Source organism: Xyrauchen texanus, chromosome 27, assembly GCF_025860055.1.
Source record: "Xyrauchen texanus isolate HMW12.3.18 chromosome 27, RBS_HiC_50CHRs, whole genome shotgun sequence".
In the NCBI taxonomy this organism is placed as follows: Eukaryota; Metazoa; Chordata; class Actinopteri; order Cypriniformes; family Catostomidae; genus Xyrauchen; species Xyrauchen texanus.
Window position 1 is genome coordinate 11,271,190 of NC_068302.1, and position 25,098 is coordinate 11,296,287.

General features: G+C 38.5%; 1 protein-coding gene across 1 annotated transcript in view; it reads right to left on the bottom strand.

Moving 5' to 3' along the window:
- Nucleotides 1-12,492, bottom strand: part of LOC127621450 (adhesion G protein-coupled receptor A2-like) — a 95,455-nt gene extending 82,963 nt beyond the window's left edge. Inside the window, exon 1 of the mRNA XM_052095040.1 lies at nucleotides 11,625-12,492. Within this exon, the coding sequence (XP_051951000.1) occupies nucleotides 11,625-11,872 (248 nt within the window). The 5' untranslated portion in view covers nucleotides 11,873-12,492. The remainder of the gene's footprint in view (nucleotides 1-11,624) is intronic.
- Between the last annotated feature and the right edge of the window lie 12,606 nt (nucleotides 12,493-25,098).

A 25,098-nucleotide genomic window follows, 5' to 3' on the forward strand; every position in this document is an offset into this window, starting at 1 on the left:
GTAACCAAAAAAAGACAGCGTGCATTTGTAAATAAAGAAACGTGCATGGACTAGTTGAACTAGGCAATTTCTAAAATGCTACAGTAGTGTTGTAAATGTTAATTGGCCTCTTTGGAATGTGCACAACATTTCTAAACAATGTTAATCATGCAAGGCCACCAGCACAGTTATATCGAGAACCAAGATCGCTATATCCCTGGGAACTTGTCTGTATGTGTGTGTGTGTGTGTGTGTGTGTGTGTGTGTGTGTGATTTGACCCAGATAACTGGAGAAGGGTGTTGGTTTGTATGCTGAAAGGGCTCACTGCAAACACAAAGGGGCTGGACCTGCACTTTTGCTTATAATTATGCACAGGCCACTGGTCAAGAGAAGGACAACAAACAATTGTTGCTATGTTGTGTGTGTTTTTTTTTGTTTTTTTATGGCAGATACTATTTGCACCCTGGTGCAAATAAAGGTAGATACTGTTTACATACCATTGCAAATTTGGCAAATATTATTGGCAAAATTTCAGCTTGATTGGAAATTATGCCCAATTAAACCATATAGATTTAATATATTTGCATCAAACATCACTTTGTTCTCTTCAATTACACTTTTGTCAAATTGGTACACAAATTAACTTTTGAAAAAAATAAAAAATTAATGACACATACATATATATTAGGGGCAAACAATTTTGGTGTGGTGGAAATCATGCCAAAACTGTAGGACAGTTATTACTTTTGAAAAATACTTGAATACTTTTGATAGAAATTACATTTCACACAATAAATTTTGAAATGGTTTATGTTTATTTCACTCTTTGTTTATATAATCATAATTTTAAACATGAAAACATTTGTAATTGTATAATGCATTTTCATAGTTTAATATAGAAAGTCTAGGGGCAAGACTAAAACAATCAAATCTAGACAGTAAAGCATTTTAAAATGTCAAAATAAATAAATGATGGAGGTAAAAAGTTTAATAGTTAAAAAAAGTCAGTTTTAATGAGATCATCAAAAACAAAAGGAAAAAAAAGTCGAAAATATGTCAAGTTAAAAATGTGGTTTTGAAAGGAAATAACCATCCAATCGTAACATTTTAAAATATATATGTATATATACTTGCTTTTAAAGAACTTCAGTGTGTCTGATATCAACATGCAGGACACAAATAAGAAGCACACTTGTCGGAAGCACAGTTCATAGCAGGTGCTTCACTAAAATAACTGAGAATTCTGCTCATGTTTGTGCCTAAAATAAATGCAAGTCCAGTTGGTAGAAACAGTGTGCCAGGTTTTTTCTTTTTGTTCTTATACAGTTTTTGACATAAATGATTAATGTATGTTGTCATGAAATCAGAGACCCTCCCCTCGAAATCTGAACACAATTGATGAAAAGAGACTAGGGGTAAATGGTGATGTGTCTCATCTGACCACATGTGACCGGATAGCCCAAAAACGCATCTTAATACAAGGTGTAAACAGTGCCTAAGTAAAAAAGGTACTGAAGCTACCAAAACGTACAGTTGCCTAGCATAAATCTACATTTACAATGCAGTCCATTTAAAGTAAATCACTGTAAGCTAATTATTTGACCCCTTGTGCTCACATTTACACTTACATTGTACATTAATACACATCCATTTGATACATGACACCAAGAACAGTGATCCAGAAGCTTTGTGGTGAACGAGAGGGGACAGCTGAAGAGAGAGTTACGCAGAGGGATAAAGAAAGGAAAGAGATATAGTGTTTCAGAACAGAATGAGAGGCTATGGACACGGGAAAAGGAAGAGAGATAAAGAGATGAAAAGAGAAACAGAGGGAGAGAGAGAGGGAGTTCAACCATTTTTGGAGTCAGTTAAGACAAATAGAGTGAAAGGAAAAACTATCTAAACAGTGGATCCCGCTGTGCACCGGGAGGAGCATCTCTTTCCCTCTCCCTCTATGTCGAACATGACACTGCTGGGGGATTTTTTTATCTGCAAATTCCCATCCAAACTGGTCACACAAATAAACACAGAATGTATAATGTTTAAAGGGATAGTTCAGCTAAAAATTTAAATCCTGTCATCATGCATTCACCTTCATGAGGTTCCAAACCCATCTGACCTTCTTTCTTCTGCAAATGAAAGGCGATATTATGCAGATTGTATATTTTTTCCATACAATGATAGTAAATGGTGACTGAGGCAGTCATTCTGTCTAACATATCCTTTTGTGTTTCTAGGAAGAAAGTAGGTCATATGGGGTTTGGAACAACATCATAGTGAGTAAATAATGACAGAATTTTCATTTTTGGGTGAACTGTCCCTTTAATAATTCCACAGAGAATGTTTTCTACTTACTAATAGCACTGACTTGTACCTATATGTTCAGGATAGAGGGGTCAGAGGTCAAAGCATGTGTGGCAGAGACAGGTGTGATGGGTTAGGCTCATGGTATCCAGTGTCTAGGTCTTTGTTTGCTTTTTTGATTTATTGTGGACCGCCGCCCCTTCTCAGAACACGTGCGGTCTTCCCCTCCCTTCCCCTCCTCTCCCCTCGTCGCATTTTCCCACAAAAATAAACCCTCCTGGAATGCCGGAATTCCGAGGACGCCCATCCACACAATTCCCCGGATGTCTGTCAGGAAGGTTTCTGAAAACACACTCCCCTCTTTTCACTCTCTGACCTGAAGGAGAACTGTGTGCATACATCCATACAGATGCTGAGTTATGATTGCACAACACACTCAAGAGCCCGTTTTCCAAAGTTCATCATGTTGATACTGGGAAAAAAATCAGCATACAGTACAGTGGGGTTTAAAATTCAAAATCTGGGACTATATATATATATATATATATATATATACAAAAGCATTTCACAAGCAGACTTTTGAACCCCACTGAAGTTCAAATGAAATAAGAGTGTAACAGATGGACAGATGCACACATACTTGCTGCAGCTGTCTAAAGGAGTGTACGTTCACAAACCTCACAGAGAGTGTGTGCCCACCAGCGGGCATCAGATCAAGTTCACCAATGAAGATGGAATCATTGGCATTTTAAAACAGCTTTACAGACACACACACACACACACACACACACACACACACACACACACACACACACACACACACACACACACGTTGTGTTTCCATGTTTTATGGGGACTTTCCATAGACATAATGGTTTTTATACTGTACAAACTTTATATTCTATCCCCTAAACCTAACCCTACCCCTAAACCTAACCCTCACAGAAAACATTCTGCATTTTTACATTTTCAAAAAACATAATTTAGTATGATTTATAAGCTGTTTTCCTCATGGGGACCGACAGAATGTCCCCACAAGGTCAAACATTTCGGGTTTTACTATCCTTATGGGGACATTTGGTACCCACAAAGTGATAAATACACGCTCACACATACACTCACTCACACACACACACTCACACACACATATGAAACAACATATTCAGCACACACCCACATTCTTAAAGTCATTGAAAACACATAAGCATGCCAGCACTCAAATCTGTGGCAGGAGAATGCCGATACAACGTTAAACAAACATTGATTTTATGACTGTTGAGTCAGTGGATCAACACTGAGTGAAGAAATATTGATATGGCGCATGACTGTCAAACCATTATCGCAGTTTAATTGGTAAAGATGGAGATCAACACGACGTGTCCTCTTTGGCCATGTGTGGGGAGATTAGCGTAAGCTAAATTTCATGAGTTTGCAGATCCACCTAGTCCTTGATGTGGAAATGGTAAACAGACTAGTAAAGGTAAACACATTTGTCTTGCTGTCTGTAAAGGAGGGTTAGAGCATGAGGCTCTAGCTCTACGTCCCCAACTAGACTACTTACTGCAATTGAAGGTAGTTAGAATTAAAAATGAAGGTGAATTTGGGGTGGTGAGGAAAGCAGACGCTTATATGTGCTTGTTTTGTGATTAACAGGACTAACTTGACAAGCTCCTCCTGGACCTTTGTTTAGAAATCCAATCTCTTTAAAAAAAAACATGGAACAAACACTGATTTGAGCATAAAAACTTGAAAACTTGTTTTTTGGCTTTTAGTCCATGTTTGAGGTCATCTATATGCTAATATACTATGCTAAAGTATCTTCCTAGGAATATGGAAAAAGAATCCTTTGATATTTCTTGCTACAACAGGAAATGGAAGCGCAGCGTAGTTCTAGCGGGAAGACTAGCAGCTGTACATCATCACATCATTAGCTGGGTCATTTCTAGCCAATTTCATGTAAGCCATTGCTTTATAAGTCTGCTCACAATCTATCACATTGCTGTTTCATTGTGCTAACCGGCAACCTCCACCACCCCACCACCACCAGTTGAGCCCCGTCCCGCATGGGAGTAGGCTCCTCGCCCCTGCCTCCTATCTCCGGCAGGACATGATGGTTCCGAGTACAACTCCATCGGACCGCCATACGCCAAAGACAGAGACATTACTTTTCTGTTTTACATTCATCAAATAAATGGCATCATAAACCTCACTCAAGCCTGCATGTCTTCCCGATAGAAATAGATTATCACAGAAAGAAAATGGCATTTGTAAAACCATTTCATGGAGTCTTTAAATTTGATTTGTTTAGTTCAGTTTTTCTTAGAATGTGAAGCTGCTGACTGTGTATTGACTCTCTGTTTGGGTGTCCAGTTTAGATGTTTTGGGGTTAGCATTGGTAAGAATTTTGTTTCAGTTTAAATTTAAGATAAAACATTGGAAACCCTAACAAAAATTCTTATTTATTGTTTTGGTTTTAAAGGAAAATATAAAATAAAGGTGGTCTCAACTGGTAATATGTGGCTTCTATTGATGTCATGTTATGTTACATCTAGTGGATACCATTAGGGACAATACATATCTGTAACCAATACAAACCATTCAATCCTATTGGAATATGGCCCTAAACACACTATACTCTTAATGGTATTTGTGTATAGTGTAGTAATGGAGATTTGAAGATCCATACTGTTTTATTGTGTAGTTAAAAAAGTATTTCCACAACCAATACTATTATGAGTATAGTGTATTTTGGGCAATATTCCAATAGGATTAATAGATTTTCAACATTCTAGGTAATATATATATAACCATCTATGTATGATGGTAGTTAACAGGACCCACACACAATACACTGATTTGACCCTTTCAAAAGAGTACTGTGGTGGTTCTACAATACGTCATCAGATCATCAGATGGTAAAACCAAAGTACTTTGATATATCATGGTACTGAATGTTTACCATAGTCATATATCATGATATTTAGTTGGTACTCCAAGGTACTTTAAAGACTATTATGGTGTTACATGAAACATGCCCAAAAAACATGCTATTGACATGTAAAAAAAAAAAACATGGGACTATCTGTCTCTCAGATCTATGGGAGACAGGGGATGATGTTCTGGAAACCTGTTTGAAAACAATCATTGTTGTTGCAATTCCATGGTGTAACTCTAATGGTGCAGAAATTACACACTTCAGCTTTAACATACACAACATAAACACACACACACACACTCCCATTCACACATACACTGCGTACAGTTGAACGCTAGCCTTTCAAAGTAAAGACAGTGCACATATACAGGAGGTTGGTGCATGAGATACTGGACTATTTTTCTTCAAGAGTTTAGACCCACAAAGCTGTCTTTATATTCCCTCAAAATGTTGTTATACAAATGCAGGTATCTCCTGACCTCCTCATACACACCCTTGACGTGCACATCCACTGTTGTTGTTTTTCCTGTCTCGTGTTGTTTAGCATTGATTACATCTTCTTCTAGGCTTCTTTGTTACACCAATGGCTCAGCTATAAGTGCTGCCACCTTGTGGACCCCCTAATTAGTGCAAATAATTCCAGGTGCAAGCTCAAACTTTGCGTTAAGAGTACGTGTGGTTAGAAACATCTGGCCGCATTGTGTTCAGTGCTCGAGAACTCTAATGATTAAATTTGTGTCACACGTATGCAAACACTTACCGTTCATGTCTGACCGAAGTATACTTTGGACTTTACAGTCTACAAGTTTGGTGAACTCTTACCAGCTAATTTGTATGACAAGAAAACATGTGATCAACAAAAGATCAAAACTGCGGCTTTATAAAATCTCATCTCTCATGCATTACGCTTCATTTCTCACTTCATTTCTCACACTTTCCCATCTCATTCTCACTGAAACAGATAAACAAACTGTCAACAAATTATTTTTCCATTTACCCCAACCACTTCATCTCAATCTCCCTATTTTCTTTATCTCTCCCTCTATTTCACACTTTCTCTCTCTCTCTCTTTCGGTCTCTAACTCTCCCTCCCCCTCTATCAGCGCAGTCACTGTGCAGCCGCACATAATTAGCTATAATCAGCACACTGCTCTCCCCCACATCTGGAAAGGGTTTAGGCATGGCAGTTTCCTACCAAGAGAGCTAAATATTTAGGTTCAGACTCACTGTGTATGGATGAACTCATGATAGAGGGGTGGAGAAAGAAGGAGAGAGAGAGAGAGGGAAAAGAGGGTGAGTTTGCATAAAGATGGGGAGAAAGTGAAAAAAATGGGCATTTATGGTATATATATTGGGCTGTACACTGCATAGTAGCACTAAATTACTTGTGTATGCCAACTGTATATGCTTGTCCTGAGAGGATTTATGAGTCATTTGGGATGTAATGAAGATCTAGAGCAGGATGATGTGAGAAACGGCATCAAACAACACACATATACGCACACACCAAGATATAGATCAGTTACTCGCAGAGTTCAAAGCAGTAAAACTCTAATACTGAGGTGTAGCCACAAATCCTCTACAGAGCTGTTTGACGAATAACAACAAGCAATCAATGAAATGCTCTTGCGGAAGAAACCACATCGTTCATGCTTTTATTATATTTGATGTATTTGATTATATTATTTGACATTATTATTTGTTTATTTTTTAAGAAACGTAGAGGCAAAGTTGGGGCTGTGGCCTTGAGGTTGTACTGCAAAGTACAGTAGTTCATTCACCAACGAGCCAATGGGCCATGGTCTTTGGGTGAACAATAAGTTAAATAGAATTTTGGCTAATTAATGAGATTATTCCCCCATATTTTGGGACGCCATCTGCTTATCTAACCTAATCAGCTGAGGAATGCCAGATGTTGTGTTTCAGGCCTGCAACTGGCCCAAGAGATAACCTTAACCAAAATGATTGACCCCAGAGATCACATTCTGACCTCTTGAGGCCTGTGTGTTGAGCTAGGTCTTTGTATATCTGTTGCAGGTAGGCTACAACTCATGCTATCACTCATTTAGCTAGGCCAGATTTTCACATTTCTAGAACTGCATTCTAAACATTGGATATTCTGTTTTGAGACTTACCAAAAAACATTGGCTGGTGTCTGAAACTTGGAAAATGTTGCTTTCACAGGCAGTATGCAAAGGCTCAAAGGCATCAGGCACTTTCAAATCCAATATTTGTGTAAAACCCTATCTAAAATGCCTTAATCTGGTTGTTTTTTTAAAGGCAGCATAGTTGTGTCTTCAGATGGAACAGTTGAAAGAAAGGAAACTTCCATTTCTACCAATAAATTAGCATTGAAGTCTGGCTTGATTATCTATAAAGCTCACTTGAATTTCTTCTTGATCATTAGACATGATGTTATGGTGCTTTGGAAGCCTGTCTCAAACCAGTTTCCTTAGGAGATACCTTCATACAAAAATGCAATATGTTAAATGCATACATTTAATTACTGAGAGAGAGAGAGAGACGCACGCAGACGCTCTATGTGTGTGTCGTTATGTTTTAGTTCAGCATTTTATGTTATAATTACAGTCTTGTTGATTGTTAATCCGTTTCCTGCTTCCTCCTTTCCCTACCGAAACAAGAGGCTTCTCTGCCACACTGGTGTTGAATCCCAGGTTTTTGCACCAGTGTTGCAGACAAGCCTCTCTCTCTCTGACATCCCCGGCTCCTCCTTTATCTCTCTCCCACTGATTGGGCAACTCAGCACTGGGCGTGCATCCTCACGGCCCAGCCACGCCCTCCTCCTCATCACAATGATGTATCTCAAAGTGCACCTGACGCTGTCTAGATGATTCCAAGGCATGTCAGAGAAAATGAAACCAACATCACAACTTCGGACATTCCACATCCACAGTATAAAGACAAGCATGTGAAGACAATTGTCTACAGGCCCTGAGAAATAACATTATATTTGGATGAGACAGCCCACTTGTATATGTATATGAAAGGGGAAAAAATCGTAATGCTAAAAATGGCGACTGTAGTCCTGCTATTAAGTTAAATGAGCCAATCAACTTTTTGATAAAAGCACAGGAACACTCAATACGGTGACTGTAGGGATAAAAATCCTGCCTTGCAGTTAAAAGAGCCTATCACCTGTTTGTTTACTGTAGAATGGCCATGCATATTACCCTGAAAATGTTTTTTTTTTTGGTTGATTTGTGATAAAGAAGTGCAAATTATGATTCCATTGTTGTCATTGTTGTCCAAACAGATGAGGTTAGTAAGGTTAATGCTCCATCGATTTTTAAATCAACAAAACCAACCTCCCTAACTTAAACCTTAAACCTAAGCCTAAATGATAATGTCATTAAATAGCAGAGATAAAAACACTGATATACAGTATGTAAATTAGGGATTTAAAAAAATATAAATATATTGATTATTAGGATCGGTACATTATTTTGTTGATACATTTTTAAGGCATCAATATATTAACATCAGCCAACATTTAAATTAGAAGCCTAATTTGTGTGCTTTCAATTCACTGCTAGTTGCATTCAATTCAATGTAGTCTGAGGTAATAGCTTTGGAAGACCACAAATTGGCAGCATAACATTTACTGAAGTCAGTTTCAACATGGATAAAGCAGATATCACACACATCATGAGCTGATGGCAGTCGAAATTTACAAAGGTTTTTGTACTTCTTCAAGTGATGTAAGGGGCTTCAAGTTTCCAGGTCAGTGTATGAAACTGGTGTAACTGTGCAAACTGAACAATTATGTAGCATTGAATAGGTTTATCATTCAAGCTGTCAAACCACAAAAACACATACTTGTAAATGAAAATACATTGTGTAGGCTTTATTAAAAATACTTATAAGCAATATATATTGATATTCTGATTATCGATATTTGAATAAGGCATAGATTCCAAGCCTAATATAAATGTATGTAAAATGTATCACCTTACAAGTCATGCATAACACAGCGGCTCTTTATTGCTTATCGTGGCCCATCTGGCATGTTTCGCAGCCGAACCACCGGCCCCACTTGGTTTTCCCGATGGCCATTCCACCCTTCATCGGCCCAAAAGTGCGTCGGCCCACCGGGAGAATGCCAGGTATGCCAGATTACTAGTCCAGACCTGATGTGATACATGTTAGCGTTTGTCTGCCACGAGCCCTCAGATGTCGTTGCAAGAGATGTAAATAATGTGAGCAACACTCTGATTGCGATTTATTTGGAGAGAAGCTGGTATGAGAAATGTATTCTACCATATTGTGCACCTCAGTTCGGAAAACAGTGTACACATTATTCAAACGAACCAAACTTTGATGTCATTCGAACCCGGCTGCGCACCAAAAGTGATAGTGTGAAAGCACCCTTATAGGCACTTTGTAAATAATCTGATTAACTACCTTGGATAAGAAAACCTACTTTAACTAAAGAGTGCCGACTACAGCATTTTCAATAACGGCTCCCCATTTTCAATTTAGGGGGCAGGAGACTATGAAAACTTTACTTGTAAGACATAAAGCCTCGTAAAAGTGCCACACGGTGTGCTTTCCACATGTCCGGAAAATAATCAATGATGTTAAGAGGTGCAGAGGCTCATGAGAGCTTGTCTCTAAGCACCTCCGTCATCTGCCACCCTGCCTACTTTTGCCGCCTTCCTATCGTTTGTTTTCTATCCATTTCCTCTGGTTTCGCAGAGGCAATGTGTTGAGCAGATGTGAGTGGTTATTAAGCAGAACCACTAGTATCTTTAAATGGAGTGCTGGCTTCCTTGGGCCTCCTCGTCTGAGGGGACCAATCCCTTGGCTTCGTTCTCCTCTCCTGGGCTTGTTCGTGGTGTTTCGAGCACTTTTAATGTTTATGTTTTTACGACAGCCATGTGCAGGCAAGTTCTGCTCCCGCTGGGAAGTGGAGCAGAAAGGGCACCATAGGTAGAGTCTAAAAGGCACAGGGTTTCGTGGATAGTTCCAGTTTTCCACACCAATTTTCAGTACGACACCACCAAGGAAATTGGATGGCTGCACGGCATCCATTGAAATGTCGAGAAACAGACTAAAAATAGCACACTCCTCACCAAAACAAATACACATAGCTCTACACTGATCTCCCCTGTCTCATACTGGGATTAAGTGCATATTTGTTCCACTTGTATTTTTTAAGGGCACCCAAACTCTCATAGATCTACTCTAAAATACCAGAATATTATTCCCAGTTTACCAAGACTGTACTGTAAAAATTCCAACCTACTAAATTAAATATTTCATTATAATAATTCCCAGTGGTGCTCTTGGATAAGGGATATTCTGTTCATGGCTATTGGATTAAAACATACCACAAATCGACATGTTGCGTCATTGGCCCCATTCAATTCCATTGTAAGTGCCTCACTGGAACCCAGATTTTTACTTTTTAAAATGTATCTAAATGTATTTTTGTGGTAATCAACATTATGACACAAATGCTATCAACTGAGCTTAACTTGTATTGAACACTGAATATTCTTTTAATTACTGATAAATGGAAATGGAGTTAAAACTCTGAAATCTTGAGTTGAAATTGACAAGTTAAATGGATGTGTAAACAAAGATTTATTACTGTGTGAAAAGAATATGCACAGTAGGTCATTGTTACAGAAATACTTTGGAGAAGGTCTAACTTCTGGCACAAACAATATGAATACGACCCATTACGAAAAGACTAGGATATTAGCACTGAAAAAGGAAGGAGACAAGCAGTCATTAAAGTGCAGAGATATTGCGGGGTTGTGTGTGTGTGTGTTGAAATGTGTTTCTTTTTATTCTCCCTTAGCATGGCCAAGTCATTTGAAGTCTAGAAAGAGGGCGTGTGAAAAGCATGTGCAAAATGACAGGGCTCTGACAAAAGAGACCAATGAGATGACAGGATACAAGATACTTCAATGTAGTGTTCTGCAACAAGTTCCTCTCAAATACTACAATCTGTGCATCAAAGTTTTCTCCTCTTCTTAGTCTTATTTCACATAATGTATGATTGCCTTTTGCTAAAGGAAAATAAACAGAAAGCTGACAGTTATGGCCTTGGAGGAATTGGGTTATGAGCGTAATCTAGGCACCCACCCATAATGACACACGTCTTCATAAATAGTCTGGTGTAATTTACAGTTCAAACCATGGTATTAAAGTTTGAGTCACACGTTCCATTACAACGTGCTTATTGCACTGTAATTACATATGTAATAACCGCTTGAAGTGTAATACGAGCCTAATATACTGTGTAAATATTGTGTGGAGCTGTTTTTGAATAGCTGCACTTTGTATGTTATTGTTCATAATTATATTTATATTATTTTTCATTTTTGTAACATGGACAAAGTGTTGCCAAAGTTTGAAAATGAATGAAATACTCACAGAGAAACGGTCCGGTTGGGTAGCAGACTGACTTCGGGAGTTTCCGTCAGCTCCTTTCCACCGCAGCTTACTTTCCTCCGCGCCCCGGGCGCAGGGTGAGCTTTTGCGCGGTCCTCCGTGCAGCTGCAACCGCTGGAGAGGAGCTCCGGACAGCCCTCGGTGACTCTGCACTCCGATGCGCTGCCGTGAAGGAGCAGCAGGAGACACAAACGAACCCAAAACGGGATGCGGACGCAGGGTCCCGACATTGTCCCCCACACAATCAAATGTTCGGCCCCAGGTCAGCCCATGACATCAGGGCACACGCTTTTGGGGGGTGATGATAATTTGAAATATCAGTGCGAAAAGAGGAACACTTTAGATGGTGCCAAAAAGTTTGTTAATCCTGTCGCTTTGACTGATCTGACGTGCGTCCTATGAATGGATAGATCATCAAAAACTGTCACTTCTATTAAAACATGAGTCACATTTCCATGATGCATTATCTTTCCTCCATGCCTCGATATAAAAGTGGGGATATTTTAACACTCAGTGCATGCATCTGAAATATGACGCTTTTAATCAACTTTACGCATCCGACAAGCGCAAATTCCCGACGCGCAGAAATGTGCCTTTCTAAATCAAATGTTGTAACCAGGCGTGTTGAGCTGTACTCCTGTGGTTTTGAGCGCAGCCAAATTACGATTCCTCAGAGCTGCTGTTGTCCATAGTTTGTTTTTTGTCCCGGCGTTACTCACAAAAAAGTGGAATTAGATTTGTCATGAAGTTCCGACCTCCCATCAGCAAACATGATAAACTGTCGAGTCCGTTTGGTCTCACTTGCAGTCTGACTTTGGTCTCACTTGCAGTCTGACTTTCAAATAACGGCCCCGATCTTAATTCCAAGACTCTGTCCTATGCCATCCTGTCACGCTCCCGTACAGCTCCAGCCAGCTCAGTGCGCACATTCCTCTCCCACTGCGCGCCAACTCGCAGGGTCCTAGCGCACATCATTTCATGTTTCCAATATCTCTTTAGGCCAGTAGCGCTCATATGCTTTACTTTAGGACTCAGATTTTACATTGGGTATCACGGGCGTGGCTAGGGTTTTAAGATATAAAGGACTTAGGCCCCAGAGGACCTGTCTGCATTAATCAATATACTTTTGGTTGGTCCTGGGTCATATGTCATACCTCTTGAGCTCACTGTCTCTTCCGGTCTGTTTTTGAAAACTGTTATTTTCTTCACATCTGAAAATATGATTCATAATATTGTTTAAGATGCCACCCTACATAGTATACTAGTAGGCAATGTACTACAAGGCTACGAGCATAAGAATTTTGATAAAGTGGTAAATTAACGGAGTTGCAGAAGCGAACCAACTATCCTCTGATTTATCTATGGCTTCATGAATGAGTTAGCTCTCTAACTTGCTGAGCTCAAGGTGAAAGTTGAAACAGCTGATTTTCCCAACATTAGGTAAGTAACGCTACAGTAACTGGCTATATCAAACATAGACAAAATATGATCTGATATCTAGCTTTTTATAATGCACAAGATCAATGATCTGTTACAAAGTATGTGCATTATAAATATACATTTATATCGCAACTTTATGTCAAAGTTCAAACCACAGTATCAACTTACAATGTCAGACATAAGATCTCGATTTCGCTGAACAGAGGATAGTACTGTACCTGGTTATGCATGTATATTACTTCATAATTTCTTTGAAACATGGTTTGTTAAAACCTGCCGAGTGACAACAGGTCTATAAACAGTTGGCCATAAACACAAAAAAAAAAAAATTTCATAACTTGTTTTTATTGTGTCCTGTCCATTTACATTTGTAAAATGGAAGTTTACTTAATCCACTTTGAGTTGGGACTACATGAATACTTTTTGTGATGTTACTGTAGCATTGATGAATCTGGGCAATGGATTTCCATTTCCTGCATGCTTTTCATGGGAGAGTAAATGTTAAAATCCAGTGTTATTTTATGTGTTTTTGTGCAAGATGAACATAAATGGTGTATTTGTTAGTGTGTCATGATTTTTTATGTTCAGATTTAAGAGTTTCTGTTAAGTTGGAGTTTTGGGAGTTACCATTATTGAGGAAAAGTGGAGCTTTAGCTAACAGGTTGATGTCACACTTGAAATTAAATTGAGCAAATGCTGTGCTATCCAAAACATAGTTACTAAACGACACTCTGTAGTGCTTCCAACCAGCTTGTCCAGTATTTAGCAAGCTAACATTCACTTTCACTAGTATGTACATAAAGACTTTTATTTATTTATTATAAAGAGATTTATATGAGTTAAATTGGCACATCTAACTTTGTTGGGTTTACCCAGTTCAACTAGGTTCTTTCTACTCAAAGTGTTTGTGTTGAGATTACAAAGTAATTTTAAATTAAGAAAACTAATTTCAAGCACGTGAAACCACTGTGCATGATTGAATCAAGTGCAGCCAAAGAGCTTTTTTTAGTGAATGCAAGTGCTTTAAAACCCAGCTGATGGTAATTTCTGCAGTTAACTTGAATGAACATGCAAGTGTAACGTAGCCAGCTGGTACGTGATCGCTGTGCATTGTGTAAACCTCACTCTCCTGGCCTTAAGACACACTAGCCACTGAGGCTAAAGGCCACGGCTTTATAGCCTCTTCGCTAGCATGTCCGAATCCCATGCCAAGGATCGCAGATTCGAATCCCGCTTGGGGCAGTTCGAATAGGTCTGGTGACACAAGCAATAATCGGTGACACAAGCAGTAATCTACCACGGCCAGAGCACATTGCTTTACATTACAAAAAAGACAGAATAGTGGGCAAAGTCATAATACATATTTTATTTGTGATTGTGAAGTAAAACATGTGTGAATCTTCAAAAAAGATCAGGGGCTTGGGACAATGCATCAAGGTCTTAAGTCCCAGATGCCTACCTCTCGCAACGCCCCTGTTGAACATCAAGGTCATCAAGGGCAACACAGTACCAAAATGGTTTCTCAAACAAAATTGTCCTTAAAATCAAACATGGAAATGCATTTGTACCATAACCTTCTAAGTTCCAAAGGGGTTCTAAGCACCCTTAAATGGATGTAAAAGCACCATAAATTGAACAATGTTGGTGCTTCATTGCATCTTCACTTTAACTACCAGTACTAGAGCACCCCCACTCATTTCAGTAGCACCCTCATAGCCCTTTTCCACTGATATGGATGGGAGGCAGGTTCCTGCATGGTTCCACACCGGCCTGAAAAAGCTTGCTGGTCCCTATGCAGGAACTGATTATTTCAGGGGGCGGAGGGCAGGATAATGGTTTGTCACAAGGTACATTTTTCCAAAAAACAACAGTAGCTACCGTCTGCAGCGAAGAGGTCTGCATTAAGGGTGTTTTTGACCAGCTACTCACTGTAGATCGCAGCTACAGTATCTGTAAAAACAATATCAGTAACTGGTGGATTTTAAATTAAGACATAAACATAATATTAAATGCCACGGCAAACATCCAGATATAATCATCTGCTACACCAACTGTGTTGATTAAGAAAATGTATTATTTTGATGGTTTCATGCACTTAGCAGCCAATAATTCACAGCACAAAACAAATTGTGTTCAGCACAAACCATGTTTATCATTGATGCAAGTGAACCTCTATATTATGTAATCTGGTAGTTTTTTTTTTTTAACTTTAGTTTGTTTGTGGTTTTGAGAATGATGGCATGTCATCAGTGTTGGGGAGTAACGAAATACATGTAATGGGATTACGATAAATAACAAATATAAGTAACTGTATTCCACTACAGTTAATTTAAATCACTGGTAATGAGAATACAGTTACATTTATAATGTATTTAGATTACTGAAGAGATTACTTTGCATTTTATTGTCATTTGTTTCATTTAATATTTAGTCCTTTCAGATGGGAAACATTTATACATATAAAAGTATAATAAAGGTCAGGGAGAGCAGATCGGTCATCATCTTCCTGCACCTGCACAAAGACTGAGTAGTAACTCTCTAATCACACAGTACACGCATATGCAAATGAGATGGTCAGCGTCTTAAAGGTACCCTACATACTAATAGAATGCATGTAAATACATTGTCTTAATCGTTACAGACTGATCATATTTTTTTATCAAGAAAATTCACGTAGGATCATAATTTATTTTTTCTAGTAAGATTTGTATAGAGTTTTTATAGTCAAAATAAGTGAAAAAATCTACCAGTGCTGAAGAAGTAATCCAAAGTATTTAGATTACATTACTGACCTTGAGTAATCTAACAGAATATGTTACAAATTACATTTTACAGCATGTATTCTGTCGTGGAATACATTTCAAAAGTAACCCTCCTAACCCTGCGTGTCATATAAACTGTCCATTTTATCATTTTTGCAATATGATCACACAGGAAGTCAGCATTTTGTTACAGAATGTTCCAGTAACTTAACCCTGGCATCAGTCCCATCATGCAGAGTTACTGTGAAGTACTATTTCCCAATTAGACATTTTTGCATCTTTGAAATGCGTTTACCTTCTGGCACTTCTGGTGCAACCGAAAGTTTGTTGCATCAGCCACATTGGAGACATGAGTTCTTGTCCTGCGTTTACACCAGAAAGTAATTGTTTTCACATAATGAATGACATCAGCGGTTTGGAAGGTTCCGTTTTCCCTCTAAGGTTACATTTTTACTCCACTGACAGTTGAGTTTAGGGTTGGCCGTAGGGTTTATAAATGATGCAGTCTTCTTAAATGCATTTACTTGCTTTACAACTCGTTTTTGGCTCCCCTCTGTGGGCATTTCACATGGAATGCATTTGACTGTAATGGGGCTGTAATGCATGTCCTTATGTTCAAAAAGACTTCCCACTTCGACCATTGGGGAAGTACTACGAATTTCTGTAAACAGACAGAGTTTAGCACAAGAAAAGTCCACCTACTGAGATCAGTCTGAAATTGAGGGACAAATTATACTTTAGAGTTTTATTGAACACACCTTCGATGTCAACAACAAAATATGGGTAGGATTTTCTCCTCCCTTTCTACAGTAGATAGGCCTATTAATTTTGCTGTGCTAAATATGCATGATTACATTGTTCACTGCATTTTATTATTTGCTTTTAACATTGTTTTTACCCTGGTGTCCTTGACCCTATTAGAACAGACCTGCAAGCCCTTACTGGGTTCTAACCTACCATCTGAGAACCACTGATTTATGAGACTCTTTACATGTGCATGCTACAATGTATAGATATTTCATTATTATGGTAGTAATAATATATTTATTTACTATAAAGAATATACTAAATATGTAATAATAATACAATAATTTGTAACAATTATTTTTAAGATTATATTTTCTTATGTCATAAGCTGAATTATTCAAATATTGCGTATGTGAATACAGGTTTTAACATTCTTCCATAATCGCTACAACAATTTTTTCAAACAGACATTTCAAATGATCTATTAACATTGGTTTGAGGTTGGTCATTAAAGGGTAACTAAACACCTGCTCAGAGTCTGCAGGAAAAGTGGGCAGACCCCGGCGGGGATAGAGGGAACGAACCGAGTGCGGGGCTGAGCGGGGGGTGGGGGGTGGGGGGGGTGTGGCACCTGAGACTCGTAGTGAATTGACAGCTGCTGTCAGACTCTATGTTATTTATTATTCCTCACACGGTCGCAAGACGACATGTACATGAATCTGGCGTGGTGAGCTGGAACCTGCTTACGTCAGCTGTCACCGCTTACGTCACGAAGTACCGCAACAGCCAATAGGAAAATTCAACTGCAGTGGCCACCGTTCAACCTGAAGAGGGCAGCACTCAGACGTTTTTACACCATATATTGTAGAATTAAATCACTTTATACACAAATGTCAAAAAAATTACTTGAATCAATGACCAGTACTAATAAAGCCCCATGCTTACAGATCATTAACTAAAAAAAGTTGGTTTAGGGTTTAGTTACCCTTTAATGCTGGCTACATATCAGGCACTATGACCCAGTTGATCAGTCCTTGTGGCTGTCGGTGCCCCCTTGGATTCTTGCGTGCGACTGGACCATAGGAGAGTGAATCAGGCTTTGGCTCCGATGTGTACGGAGCACATGGGGTCTGAGAACCAAAAAGGAGAAATCTAATACATCCAGGAAACAGATCATCAAGTATGATAGATGCTTCTCATTTTGTTTCTCATGGTTTTGACAGTAAAAATGCTATGGATCCTGTTTATTTAAAAGGCAATGCAAAGGTTTTACAACATGCATACTGTACAGTAATCCCAGAATCACAATGTTTGACACTATAAACATGTTTGTCACAGCATAGAGCATTAAACATATTATATCAATGTGTTATTACATCATTATAAATATGTAATAATGTTCACATTATATTCTGACATGAGAATAGACACATACAGCTAACACACGCACAAACGAATGGTCCCTTTTTGGAATCTTTGCTGTCAAAGCTATTTCTTCAAAATTATAAACTCCCTTGTAGTCTTATTACTGTGTTACGCTACTGATAGACTATTAAATAGGTTTAAATGCTGTATAAAGTGTTTGATTAATTGTGGATTCTAAAACCAACCCAATTAATGATCATCAGGCAATTACAATGGTATTTCAAACTGCGGATCCCAATAAGAAAATTTGTGGATCAATGCCATGTGCCATGCAGTATGCATAGAATGGTTGAGGTCAACCTTCAGACAAACCAAAAAGGAAACCACAGACAACAAATCAAGTTTAAAGCTTATTTTGAAGGGCTCAAAATTCTGTTTGTCATTGTGAAAACAATATCTGCCTGTTCAGCTGCTACTAGAATCCTGTTCTCAGGCATTTGGTATGAGGTAAATATGCTCCATCAGCTCAAATTTTCAAATGTTCCAAAAAGTGCTGTTGCAACTCGGGAAAGGAGGAAAGGGGAACCAGATATGGACCGCTGAGATGTTTATGCGCCAGTGCTGTAAAAAAACTAGATTTCATTTCCTAGGGTCTTTGATACCCATAAGTCAACCTTTGCTCACAGTATGGTTCCCGCAAAGCTAAAAATCCACAGTGTTGTTTTATTTTAAAATGGCAACATTTAATTTTAAAACCGACCCCTTTTGAAATACAAGAAGCAGAGGAAGCAGGAAACCTTAGCTCATGCTTAAAAACAGACCAAGACCACTTTTTGAAAATACAACTGAGAAAACGAATGGAGGCTTTCAATTGAATTTGACGTTTGTGTCTGTGAGGTTCTGAGGTGCTGCCTGCTCGCATAATAGGGGCACTGTGCTCTAGTGAAAATTGTCCAGACCCGTGTTTGTTATTGCTATACTCGATACTGTGCCGTGGAATGAGTGTCGGCGAAAGAAGATTCCAATTATTTCCGGAAACACACAAAAGCGCACTGCAGCGCCTCCAGCCAAGGTGTGTTTATCTTGCACTTTAAAAAACACTTTGAGCAACTGCTTCACCTCCAAGACCCCTAAATCCTCCTCATATGGTGCACGGTTTCCATTTCAAATGTCATGTCCCCAACTGCACATTACATCAAATGGTACTTAATGGCATCCAGACAAACTTTTATGTCTTTCCAACATTCTCGCGCTTACTTTCGCTTACTCCCTCCATTTCTCCCATTACTCCTATCGCAGAGCAAGCAGTATCTGCCTCTCCCCGCTCAACATCTGGAGTCCATTCCAGGTGGAATAAAAAGAGGGAATCTGAGGAGGAGTGGGCCTCAGTCTGCTGTGAGAGAGAAAATAATACAATGGACAAATACAAGAAGGAAATGACGTGGCATCAATTGTTACTGGGTTTAGTAAGAGAGAGACAGACAGATTTTATAAAAGACTATGTGGCCCCAAAAGTATTTGGACACTTCAGCCACTGCTAAAACATATCTTAGTACTTAAGAAAACGTTATTGTATGTTGATCAGTGTCGGGCAAGTTACTCAGAAAGTATTTTAAAAGTAAAATAATCTACTTCAAATTTACTTTGTGTATATTGTAATCATATTACTTTACAGATTACTGAATAAAAAAGGAATCACATTACTAGTTATTTTAAGTTACTTTTTAAAGCACTTCACAGAAACGTTTTTGTTTTTCCACTCAACGACATCAAAACGCCTTTATCCTCGTTAATTTTCACTAAAAACTAGGCAACTGTAATCTGATTACAAGAATTTTAAATGTAATGAGTTACACTACTACTGACTGTGCAATTAATTACATCACAGAAACGAATTTGTAATCGGATTAGACCCATCACCAATCATGATTTCCATAACTTCTTTAAGTAGGACAAGCATTTTCAACTTTTCTAATACTAAGAAAAGTTTCTTGAGTACCACATTCTGCAACAAAATGGTACTCATTTTGTTGCATTATTTTTAATCAGTTTAATGTATTATTGATGTCTTGGTGATTCCAAAAGGTAGGTTACATATATATACACTGTATAGGGAAGAATCACATTGTCATGTTAATCTGTAAAATTTGCATTTAATGATTGAATTCTTTGACTGTGAGCAGGAGATGTGAGGTCATGTTTTGTAACATGTAAAAACGGCTGCCAATGGCAAAGACATAACATTCCACTGCACTCTTTTTAATGTTAAATCAAACTTAATATCAAACACAGCTAGTACACAACTACTAGTAGACACGTATGTTCCATAGTCACTCCAGGGGCTAAAGGTAATGACCCCTGGTGATTGATGTTAGTTCCCATTGAGCTCTGACTCTGATGAGGTCACTATCTGACTCCAGTCCACAGGGAGATTTATACTGGTTGAAAAACACTACCAAATGTATGAAAGGCACAAAAACAAATCTGCAGCCAACAAATATATGAAGAACACTTTGTGGGTTCATTTCAAAGCAGTGTTGGCCTCTGATAAAAGAATATCAACTTGATCTGAAGTCAAGTGACTCAGATATGGAGGTTGAGAGAATTTTCAGAATGACTTTGTTTATGTATACCACCAACAAGTGGTATTTTAGTCACATACTATGCATACTGAAAGTACTTTGATGGTATAGTACCATTTTACAGCCATGGTATCAAATGGTAATACTACAGAACTTTGAAATATTCCATCTGAATGAATGCCATGTTTATCCATCCATTCATCGATCGTCAACCGCTTATCCTGTGTACAGGGTCGCGGGGGGCTGGAGCCTATCCCAGCTAACATTGGGCGAAAGGAGGGGAACACCCTGGACAGGTCGCCAGTCCATCGCAGGGCCACACATAGACAGACATACTGCCATGTTTATGTTCCAAGGAATTAAGATGGTAATTCAAGGTACATAAAAAAAATACCATTGTACTATCATGTTACATGTTAAAAAACATTGGTAATTATGGTACTTTCTGGCACTCCTTTGTAAGTGCATGCCTGTATGATTTGCATGATAATGTTTCAGGGACTGGTCGCCATTTTGGATGCCAGTGGTCAATATCAATGTGCATACATGCTGAGACCACAGATGTTTAGTTCAGGCTGAATGTCCTGGCACTCTTGGCACAGAAAAAATGAACTGTAAAATCGTATGTGGTCATATGTATTTCTTTCTCTACCAATAAATAGGATCACAGATCAGCTAACAAGTCCCTAACCTGTCAAATATACCAATCCCATTGTTAACACACATTGCAGAGCATGTGCAGTAAGTGGTGGAAGAGTCCGGAAAACTGTTGTTAGATCTGACAGATTAGACAGCTAGTGCCAGCTAGCTCTTCTAAATATTGATAAAAGATAAAGTTTAAGTGATTAAGTGAAACAAAAGTGCACTGCGAAATGTTTGCCTTTATTTTAATGCTTTGTGTGTTAAACTGGCATGTCTCATCTATACATAGTCTGTTGTGCTAGTTAAAAGTGCTAACTTGAAGTGCCACAGAACCTGCATACATGATCTCCTCATTGTGTTTGGTTTTATATACAGACGTGTGTCCATGCTCTCAATGCTGAAAGTCAGCAATTGGTTTGTTTTCCAATAGCCATTGTTTTGCTAATGTGGGTCAACAGTCAAAGATTTTCCTCTTACTTTCATTGTTTAACCATAGCCCTGATATGTTAAAAGGATCATTATGTTTTTATTTCAAGCTGATCGCCCTATTTGATAAGGTTATGAACTCTTTGTTGTTGAGCCAGATTTTACAATGTTGGTTTATAATTTTTTTTTTTTTGAAAAACACCAATTCAAAAAAAAAAAACATCTTTAATGGTGTTTTTCATATCAATCTGTTACTTGCATTAAAGTGCTAGCTTAGAGAAATGCAGAAAACGTCTGGCCCTTGTGAACTTTCTTTTGGATAAATTATTTGAAGAGCCCTATTATACATGTTGATATTGTACATGTTATACATGACCACAGCAGTCTGCTCATTAACTTTCTAAGTATGTTTGGCTAAACAGCATGTGCATTAAAATATTAAAATGTCGAATATGCTGATCTGGAGTCAGAGAATCAGTTCCAGTCACCGTGCTGGTGCCACTCTCTGCGAGCATCTATAAGCCAGATCTAGAGATGACTTGTCTTATTGTGGACATTTAACTGGACTTTTGCTAAATCTGGTTTATTTCTTCCAAATGCCTCAATTTCATTAATTAGCACAGATTATGAATTTAATTCAAACTCGAGGTGCATGTTCAACTGCGCTTCGACACATACAGTTTCCTTTATAATTATCAAGTATAGTCTTTTACACTTAATTTCTCATTACTGAGGTTGCTTCCTAAATACAATCTATGTGAAAATGTTCATTGTAGCTTCCATAGCTAAATCTCCTTACATATGTTTAACCTCTCTCAATTTTGCTGCATTTGCATTTTGTGTCTAAATATGCATTATCACGCATTGTCTCCTAGCTCTCATATAATGGAGTCTTCCATTAAGTCAGGTCAGGTATTCGGTCTTTCAGATGCTTGGATCACCCGTAGTCAGCATGTCTGTCATCCACTGTCTATGCCTAGAATGCATCAACAAACAAAGCAATAGGCTTCCAAATGCACTCTCATTTAATTGGGTGTTTTAATTTTTTATGGACTACGAATAAGAAGCTAAGGTTTATAGATGTAGAATTTATACTAAATTTCGAAGCATTCATGTGACCTCAGTTTGTCAGAAATCTCATTTGGACATTTATTGTCAATCAAATGAATGTGGGTAGATGAAATGTATTGTAGACCAAATGTGTTGCTATACTAATAGTTATTTCTTGTTTTTGGTTCCATGTCCTGATGAGTTTTCAAACGAATGTATGCCCTTATGAAACCCATCAAGGTAGAGAAGCCAGAGGTCTGGATCCAGGTTGCTAGCCGCCTCTGCTGTTTGCCAGTCCTGATACCTGTACGACCTCATGCATGCTCACTCTGTCGCATCGGAGCAGCAACAACTGCCGTTACAATGTCTTCAAGGTCTTGGCCAATATTCTTCTGTTGCATACCAACATTGTTATGTCATCCCGGAATTAAGGACATTTATTTAAGCAGTGGATCCGGCTGAGGCTTGGCTGTCCTCCCTTAGAATTAGTTGTTTGATGGCTCAGTTTTAATTCTGTCTGGAACTCTGTGGACATTGGCTCTAATCAACACATTTGAAAAAGCTTATCAATTTCTTCAAGATTACTTTTATTCAGGGTTGGATATGAGGGGGAATGCAGGGGAATGGAATGAATTTCAAGGAGGAACGGCGTTCCTGTTCAAACTGGCTACATTTGTTAAGGGAATAAAGAGTATTTATAACTGTTCTCCATAAAATAGCCCACGAAAGCTTTGCGGGTTCCACACATAATTGCGTTGGATTTTCTGCATCTGTGGTTGCGCAGTGTTGGCGAGTGTCCAGATCAAATGCATGCAGTAGATCGACAGATGCACATGGGAATCCATGGGCAACAGATCCACACATGCACGCAAGAGATCCACACATGCTCAATTCACAAATCCACGCACCAGAAGAATGCTTGAATATACGGTTTTCTTTGCTCACAATACCATCTACAATTACACAAGTCATACAGTATGTGTAATTTAATGCACAAACAAATGCTGAGACGTTTGTATTGGTATTCTTCTTTGAGAATGTCTGATCTGCAGTCACACACACATGCACAATGTTGGGGGCGTGGTTTAGCGTGGCTCACAGCAAATGCCCTTTCATTAAAACAAAGGGAAATATCCAGTAGATTTGGCTATTTATTCATTTATATGTATTTTATGCTTTTATATATAATACAATTTTAATTTTAATAAACCATTTTTACCCATGATGGCAACGCTCCCCTTTCAGGTGTCATTAATATTTTCTAAGAAAATCACATAATCCTTTAGAAAACATTGAATGTGTTAACTTAGCAATAAAGTAATATTTATTTTTGTTAGAACAGTTCAAATTGTTGTGCTACTTAATGAAGTGCGGAAATCGCAATATAGTGTCTTTTTTCCAGCTGATGTATCGAGTACACTTGCATTTGCAAAGTGGCTTTACACTTGCAAGTCAAATTTCGGATATAAAAATAACCAAAAAATATATATATTTCTCCTCAAATTCATTTTGATCTTTTGAAAGATATTCCATGCACTTTTGATTTGAAAAAATAAAACAAACTTGATTAACCAGGACAGAGAGAGAAGTGGACAACCCAAATGCACAAGAATACAAGTACATTAGTAATTTGAGAAACAGACTCCTCACAGGTCCTAAACTAGCAGCTTTAATGAACGGTATATGCCTAACACTTTCATTGCTGCATGTAGAGGATTCTTGGATGAACAGATAGTTTGAAGAATAGAGCATTTATTTTAAAAGAAATATTCTATTTTAACATTATGATATGCCTTTACCTTTTTAATTGTGTTTATTTTATGAATTGTTTTATGCCTCATTATTGTTCTAATAGGCTGTTTAATGCAGGCATAGATTTAAAGTGCGGGATCAATTTTGTTTTGGTAGTTTTGATCTCCTGATGCTGGCCCATCCCAGGAAGCTTCCCTACCTACTCCAGCATTTCCTCTGGCTCCTGGACACTTTGAAACCTGCATTCCCCCTCCAGTCCCTTATTCAGGTGAGGCTGAATCCTGCAGTGCATTCCTTTCACAATGTTCCCTGTTCTTCGCGTTACAGCCCTCCACTTTCGCTTCGGATACGATGAAGCGTCATTACATTCCTCACTGGAAGGGCTGGCAAATGGGGCACTGCCATGTTGGACAACTGACATCCCTGCTGTGCTTCCTATCATGCCTTTAACACGGAGCTCCGCCAAGTGTTTGATTGCTCAGCTCAAGGTCGGGAGGCAGTGAGGGTTTTATCTGGACTGTCTCAAGGAGATCGACGAGTATCAGATTATGTGATTAAATTTTGTACCCTTGCTGCTTCTTCTGAGTGAAATGACCACTCTATGTGGGATCGATTTCTGCATGGTCTTTCCGACAACATTCTGGACAAGATATATTCTTTGGATTTGCTTCCGTGCTTTGATGACATGGT